The sequence below is a fragment of the Triticum urartu genome, chromosome 5A (genome assembly GCF_056163025.1).
Source record: "Triticum urartu cultivar PI428250 chromosome 5A, HENAU_Tu73, whole genome shotgun sequence".
Classification (NCBI taxonomy): domain Eukaryota; kingdom Viridiplantae; phylum Streptophyta; class Magnoliopsida; order Poales; family Poaceae; genus Triticum; species Triticum urartu.
The window spans coordinates 133,091,854-133,099,730 of NC_141877.1; the positions used below are offsets into that span (position 1 = coordinate 133,091,854).

The 7,877-nt window shown below is 47.0% G+C and overlaps 1 protein-coding gene and 1 long non-coding RNA gene across 12 annotated transcripts in view; one reads left to right on the forward strand and one right to left on the reverse strand.

Moving 5' to 3' along the window:
• Positions 1-3,893, forward strand: part of LOC147970586 (uncharacterized) — a 28,792-nt gene extending 24,899 nt beyond the window's left edge. For 7 of the 11 annotated variants that reach the window (XR_015604105.1, XR_015604108.1, XR_015604110.1 and 4 more), the window contains 2 exons: positions 3-2,318; positions 2,981-3,893. This is a non-coding gene — a long non-coding RNA (uncharacterized LOC147970586). The remainder of the gene's footprint in view (positions 1-2; positions 2,319-2,980) is intronic. The other 4 variants (XR_015604106.1, XR_015604113.1, XR_015604115.1 and 1 more) reach the window with 4 other exon arrangements.
• Positions 3,894-4,632: 739 nt separating this feature from the next.
• Positions 4,633-5,234, reverse strand: LOC125508157 (uncharacterized). The gene is made up of 2 exons (XM_048672762.2): positions 4,848-5,234; positions 4,633-4,742 (listed from the first exon to the last, which is right to left on the reverse strand). Exons 1-2 carry the CDS (start codon positions 5,208-5,210, stop codon positions 4,689-4,691), a joined length of 417 nt encoding a protein of 138 aa, XP_048528719.1. The 5' UTR covers positions 5,211-5,234; the 3' UTR covers positions 4,633-4,688.
• Between the last annotated feature and the right edge of the window lie 2,643 nt (positions 5,235-7,877).

Sequence of the window (7,877 nt, forward strand, 5' to 3'; positions counted from 1 at the left end):
AGGTTTGTTCTTCTGGCATTATTCATGGTTCTCATCATAGCCATACTGAATGATGCAGGTGGCATACCTGAATTTATCATATGAATTATGACTTTATGAGCTTGCTTGGCTACTGACCTGCTGTTTTGGAAGGGCGTCCTTTTACCAGAGCTATGGATTTTATTATGCCCCATTTCCTTCAGGTCTTTTATCGCTCCATCCTTGATTTATCTGAGTCCATTGGGGTTGCTCATGAATTACAGAATTTAGGCTTACAGTAAGATGAACTTCCTTGAGAATCAATAATAGAAAAGTTTTGGTTAAGAGTAATTTCCAACGCGTCGTCAATTTTGTTTTTCTGATGTTTGGGTCTTGGCCTGTATGCTTTGTTTGCCTATATGCTCTGTTTGGAACCTTTTATTCTCCTTTTGTCTTGGTCTGAATTCATGGATAAATTGCCTCCTTTTTTACTTGCTTGGGCTTGGGATTGGGCTTGGAAGAACTTTATCCTGTACTTGGTTACTTGGGTTGTATGACACCTATGGTTTACCTCATTGTGCTTCCAGTTCATTTGCCTTTGTTGGTGGCTGGGGGTAAATATTTAGTTTGAATTATAGTTGATTGTCTTTGGATGCTGCTAATTTTGTATGAGCTGCAGGTGACATGTTCTATCTATTTTTTATAGAAAAATATTTTCTTTCTACTACCTCCAATCCAAAGTAAGTGTCGCAGTTTTGAGCCCGGGTTCGTTCAAAACTGCCACACTTATTTTGGATCGGAGGGAATAATATTTAGTTTTCTTCCAGTATTAATGATGCTTTCACTCTTTTGTCAGATTAACAATTTCCATTGACCTTTTGTTGCATCTTTGATTGTAATCAGCATCGAATGGTTGTCTGGCTATGCTTTGCATTATTATAGATCGTATATGCTGCTGCTACTTAATTATACTTCTATGTGATCATGCAATTGTATTCATTTTTAATGTTCACCGGTGATGGAAAAGCGCCGACTGATATGAAGCTAAGAGTAAGAAAAATAAGAGGCAATTGAACATGCTTCCCTCGGCAGAAATAATTTAAAGGCCTAAGTAGGAAACTGGATTAGGTTGACTAATCTTACCTGGCTAGCTTAGCTCATGTTGAGTGTTATTTCTGATTATTACTTATCACAGGAACCAAATAGAAATCACTTCTCATGGAAATTTATACCTAGGTCTTATGTGGTGTACACCAACTTCAGTGGCCCAAAATTATATTTTTGATTCAAATTATGGACACCATTTTGGAGTGGCCTGATTCACAAGGGGTGCAGTTTCATAGTAAGACGGAGAACATGATGTTTCCGTATAACTACAAAATCTGTACAAGCTATAGTGGTGGCCTGCTTTTTTGTCATACATAGTTGAATACGCTGCTTGCATGGTGCAAACTGGAAACTTGTAGGTTACTGGAGCATTCATTCAGTCATAATGATTCACTCATATTCAGTTAGTTTACAAATCTAGAGATCATAATTTCTGTCTAAAAACTGTACTTCTATTTTTTATTTACAGGGCCTGGTCACAGATGGCATTTTTTCTGGGTTGTGGTGAAATACTTTTGTTCTTTTTTGGAAAACATGTGCTCTAACTCAAGTGAGAGTGTAAACAAGTATTTCAACTCAACTCCAGGCAATAGTTGCCATTTAGTTTAGTTCAAGTTTAATTTTGGGTGCCATTCAGTTTAGTCAATTCTGGGCAATAATTGTCATTTAGTTCAGTTCAAGTTCAGTCTTGTGTGCCATTTAGTTAAGTGTTAGGAGCAACAAGTGGAATTCAGTTCAGTTTTGTTCAGCTTTGTTCATAATTCTGCATATGTTGTTCTTCTGTTCAATTCTGCAAATGCTCAAAGCTTACCAGAACACTTATTTAGTCATAACGTTCAAGCAAACAGTGGAACATTTTGCCATTAAAATATGTTCAACCCTACACTTATACAAGTAGCAACTGGAATTCTTATTCAATCAGAACTACAATATTTTGTTATCTTAATATTTCTCTCCATATTCACTTAACATGAGTGACTCAGTTGAACGCTTCATGCACAAACCACAGGGGGCGTTGACCCACCGTGGATGTTAGTCGCTGCATGCCTGCGCTGTTCTTTGCTCTGCTGCGTGGAGCGCTTGTGTTGCCAGCCTACAATTGGTGTCGGGACTTTCGTTCGGTTCTGCTTGGCGGCGGTGATTTCCTTCGGTTCTGCTGGGCCCTTCTATCTAGCGGCCCCTAGAAGGGAGCACGGGTGACGCCATCTCGTCTGGTGCTGAAGCTCCCAAACAGCTCACCTCGTGGCAGCAAGGTACGCCTTCAACTCATTCCTCCCCTATCTCGTCCCCCAACGCAACTTTCTGCCGTTAGTTGCTCCCGGCAGCAAGGAAGCTTGAGCAGGTAACATAGCGCCCACCTCATTCAGATTTGATTTTTGCAGTAGTACAAAATTCATACCTGCCGCATCACCAATATGAGTACTCCAGGAAAATGTGAGTGGGAAACAGATTATGTGCTTGATAAAGTTTGTCCTTTGTAGAATCACATGCAAATTTAGTACATTGATCTGCAATGGGAAATAAACAAGCTTCTCATTCCAAATCAGCATTATTTTGAGTTATTACAAGGTTAGGAATCAGATTATGTACTGATAATCATTTTATTTCAAGCTAAATTGTAATTGTTAGATGGTCATGTCTATTAATTTCCTATAGACAACCCTTCTTGAGTTTCCTATGGATTTATTACGGTTTCAAAATGGTCAAGCATTCAAGCTAGCAGCAGCAAAAATTTGTCCCAACTATTAAGCTACAAGATTTAGCAATGCATGCTATATGTAGCAATTTGGCCCCAAAAACCTGAACACCATACCACAGAAATTAGAAGACTTAGCAAAGCATGCATTCATGTGACCAAGCATCATATTGCAGTTACAATACACATAGATTGAGTAATATATCCTTGCTTTTTCAGGAGTCAGTCAAAATATGCAAGTATGTGCACCCAGTTTGTTCAAGCCCCTTGCTCAGAAGTTGGTCTGGAGATGCAAGAATACAGGTAAACTGCATATATAACTGCATTTTTACGCAGAACTGAAATCTCACAGAAACTACACTAAACTGGATTGAGATTATTGAAAAATGTTAATTAAATGTTAAATGGATAACTTTGTGATAATCTACACCATATCTTTATGGACTAGGACCAATCAAAACAACATGCAGGAATTGTTCATCCTCATGGAACCAAAAAACCATCCATCCACTTTCACTGCAAGTCAACACTGTACTGAGCTTTCCCTGTCCATACACTTCCGAAACAGAATGCCAGATTGTTAAATACTGACCAAGATAATGATATTTAGAAACAAATCACCTCACCCTCACCTCTTTCTGATTAGTTTTTTGCTGCTGAACTATTGCTGTCGGCTGTCGGAGTGCCTTTGCTGCTTGGGGTTCTTGCTTAACTTCCGCCTGCTGTGGATGCCGCTTTGTGCTTGAGTTCTTGCTTAACTTCCGCCTGCTGTGGATGCCGCTTTGTGTTTGGGTCTTTCCTTCTTGCTGCTGGTGTCGCTGTCTTTTTGTTGGCCAGGGGCATGATATCTGGGGCAGCAGCCAATCCTTCACGGGTGAAGTGAAGGTTTATGTTTGTCACAATTTCCAATATTAGCATAGTATGTATTTGCATGTTGCAAAGATCTCAGTATGAGGAGATTTAGATTCATTCAACTCAACCATTGACAGGCAGGGAGACAACAAAGGGGGCAGTATAATTGCATCCCATTATTATTTTTCTCTTTATTAGATGGCATATTGTTATTTGTTCTATATATACTTAACGTCCCCGTATGGCTGCTTTTGAGAAAAAAAAACCGTATTACCATGTATCCGTGTTTCTTAGTTATTCATCCTAAGTTTTAGCAGATTAATTAATCATTTGCTTTTCTCAATTTTATTGTTTTGGAAATTTTGTTCCTCTACCATTTATCAAGTACGGTTTGCGAGAGGTGGTTGCTATTCATACGTTCTAGTATATGTAATACAAAAGGTACTTCTCATTCAGTATTTAAACGATCTGGTGTCGTTCTATTGCATGGCATTTGAATTGCCCAATGCTTGGTTGTGAGAGATGATATCCATCTCAGAAAGGAGAAAGGGTCACTGCTGGTCAAATGCTTTGTGCCTAGGACTGATATGAACTTCTCTTCCACAACTAGACAATTATCCGATCTATTTCAATTGTCTGGATGTTAACTCGAGGTAAGAGCAAGTGCTACGACAATTCCCAGTACACATTTATAAGCAGTATTTCGGTTAAAAAAGAGTGAGATGGATAGCTCATGGTAGCATTCAAGGCATATTTTTCAGACTTGGCACAGTAGCAGTTTAATATTTTTCAGACTTGGACACCGTAGCAGTTTAAGCGGCGCAGCAAGGCGCGCGTATGCTTCTAGTGTCCATTGAAGCTATCTGATAAATGGAGACCGTAGCCAAAATTGAGGTTAGGGACCTCAATTGCTGTGACATGAAGAAACTTGGAGCTGGAAAATGTATTTGTGAAGAATCAACTTGAGATGGCAAACACTACCAGCTGGAAGCATTTTAAGGAGGGGCCAACAACATAGATTCAGACCGCTGTCTCTGTGCTTATGTAACTACTGGTACATCGAAATGACATGTCGTCACTCGCTCCCTAAGATGATACAGCAGATTAGATTCCCGTTCCACTCCACAACCTGCAAAGCAAATCACACTCCCTCTTAACAGCCGACGACGATGGAGACCCGAGGCAGAAGAAGCAGCATAGTATTATGCACCGGAACCTGAATGAACCTGCTTACCCAATCCGTGGGGCAGAGAGATCTGTAGTAGCGCTGGAACTTGCCGCACTCCGACGTGTCACCCTCCTTGGCCTTCATGCACCGGTGGTACTCGAGGTAGCGCACGCAGCAGTGGCGCGTCTGGTTCTGGGTCGGGAACCGGAAGTCGCAGGGCGCAGTGCGCAGCTCGACGTAGGCGGCGGCGGCGAGTCGACTACGCTGCCGGGCTCGTGCGGCGGCCTCGGCGCCTGCTCCCCTCGGGCCACTTTCCCCACGTCCCTGGCGTGCATCTTCTCGTGCGGGTTCACTACGGTGCTCGGATCGATGCTCTGAAGGACGATCGGTGCTCTGGATAACGTGGGGCAGAACGGTGACTGACTGCATGGGTGCTGGTTGATTTTGTACTGGCGCTGAGCGGTGGAAGCACTGAAGAAGGAGAGATGCCAAGCCACGGTGGCAGCTGTCTGTTCCGGGCGGAGGCACGTGTCATGGTGCGCACACGTGTACACATCCACGATCGATGCTACGACTCAACACCAGATCCCAGATAGACGTTGATCTAGGTTAGACGACGCCAAGGTTCCAGACAGCCAAACTGGAACTCACAATCGACTTCACATCATGTACAGATAGGACTGACAGTACCTTCCCAGGTACTACCAAACTAGTTAGAGAATTCAACAAAGCTGGCAATTTCATCGAGAAGAATGATAGGATTCACCGCATAACTATTGATCATAGGGTCGGTCTGGCCCTTTGTATACAGGAGTGTACAATAGAGAGAGTGGATCGTGGCCTAGCTCTACGTGACCACGATCACCGTGTTGGCCGTGGGCGTGCGGACGTGCCCGAGTCAGCGTCAGGAGTGGAGGAAGACTTCCAACAGCCCCCCGCAGCTGCAGCAGGGTCTTCGACAATGTTGAGGCTGGATCGGAACTCGGTGAAGATAGCCGTCGGCAACCCTTTGGTGAAGATGTCGGCGAACTGGGATGTCGAGGGCACCTGGAGTACGTGCACGTCGCCGAAGGACACGCGCTCGCAGACGAAGTGGAGGTCGATCTCCACGTGCTTGGTGCGCTGGTGTTGCACTGGGTTGGAGGAGAGGTACATGGCGCTGACGTTATCGCAGTAGATGATCGTCATGCTCGCTGGCGGTCGATGCAGCTCATGGAGAAGCTGTCGGAGCCAACAGGTGTGCGACACCCCACCTCCGCGCTGGACCGCGACACCATGTGCTGCCTCTTGGATGACCAAGAGATGAGATTGTCGTCGAGGAAGACGCAGAAGCCTGACATGGAGCATCGCGTGTTCGGGCATCCCGCCCAGTCGGCGTCGGAGTAGGCCATGAGGTTGGTGTCGCTGCTGCGCCGTAGATGGAGCCCGAGGTGAGCAGAGCCGCACACGTATCATAGAACGCACTTGAGGAGAGTGAGGTGTGCCTCGTGCGGGTCATGCATTAACAGGCACAGTTGCTGGATGGCGTAAGCAAGGTCCGGCCGCGTCAATGTCAAATATTGCAGGGCGTCGGCCAAGCTCCCGTACAACGCGGGATCGGAGACAGGAGCCCCGACGAGCGATGAGAGCTTGCTTTTGGTGTCGGCTGGCGTGGCGCCAGGCTTGCAGTTGAGCATGGCGGCGCGGTCGAGTATCTCGAGGGCGTACTGCTGCTGCGAAAGGAAGAGACCGGTGGCGGTGCGATGCGTGGTGATGCCGAGAAAGTGGTGCAGCTCACCAAGGTCGGTCATGGTGAACTCAGCGTGCAGAGTGGCGATGGTGGAGCATAGCAGGTGGGCGGAGCTGGCTGTGAGTAGTATGTCATCGACGTAAAGCAATAGATATGCCGTGCCGGCGGCGCTCTGGAGTATGAAAAGCGAGGAGTCGCACTTGGACGCATGGAAGCCGGGCGAAAGAATGAAGGTGTGGAAGTGTTGGAACCTCGCCCACGGGGCCTGTCGGAGTCCGTAGAGCGACTTGCGGAGATGGCAGATGTGTGTGGGCCGATCGGCGTCGACAAACCCCGAAGGTTGCTGGCTGTAGACGGTGGTGTCGAGCTCGTCATGCAAGAAGGCGTTCTTCACCTCCAGTTGGTGAACAAGCCAGCTCGACGACACAGTGAGGCTGAGGACGACCCGGATCGTCGCTGGCTTGACCACCGGACTGAAGGTCTCACCAAAGTTAATGCCAGGCCGTTGAGTGAATCCTTGGAGCACCTATCTTGCCTTGTAACGGGCTAGAGTGCCGTCGGGGTGCAGCTTGTGGCGGAAGACCCACTTCCCGGTCACCGTATGAACACCTACAGGACGAGCAACAAGAGACCACGTATTGTTTTGCAACAAAGCACGATACTCATCACACATGGCGGCGTACCAATTCGGATCTTTGAGAGACTGCTTGTAGTTGGAAGGGATGGGTGAGATGGAGGTGCTGGTGGCCATGGCTGTGAGAGAATGTGGGGAGGAGAGATTTTTAGGTTGCTGAAAGCCGGACTGGCTGCGAGTCTGCATGGCGTGGGTGTTACGACGAGGCATAATTGGTATGACGCGAGGCGGTAGCGGGCGGACAAGTGGCGAGCATGAAATGGCCGGGGGGTCGGTGTCGCGAGTGGTGGCCGACAACGGGCTGGGAGAGGGCACGGGATTGGTGGTTGGGGATCCACGGGTGGAGGGAGAGTAGTGGGCGTTGATCCAGCGACTGATGCGCTAGCAGAGCTGGCAGGCGGCGATCCCGGAGGGGATAGGGGGGGCTGTTGGATTGGTTGTGGCGTACGAGGTAGATGCGCCGACGGGTGCGATCGGGTTGGGTGGGGGGTAACCGAGGAGGATCGGGTGTGGGGATCTGTTCACGGGATTGTTTGTGGCACGGGAGGCCGGTATGGCATTGGTGTATGGAAAAACGCTCTTGTCAAAAATGACATGCCGGGAAGTGATGACTTGCCATGTCTCGAGGTCGAGGCAACAATAGAATTTGTGCTCACGAGGGAGACCGAGGAGGACGCAACGTCGGGACTGCGGGGCTAATTTGTGGGGCGTGGTGGCATATAGGTTAGGGTAA

Bases quoted from the DNA above. Each gene is read 5' to 3' on its own strand.
- LOC125508157 (XM_048672762.2), bottom strand. From the start codon at position 5,210: ATGCAGTCAGTCACCGTTCTGCCCCACGTTATCCAGAGCACCGATCGT. The intron at 4,743-4,847 runs GTAAGCAGGTTC...TTTGCTTTGCAG, and splicing joins CTCTCTGCCCCACGGATTGG to GTTGTGGAGTGGAACGGGAA.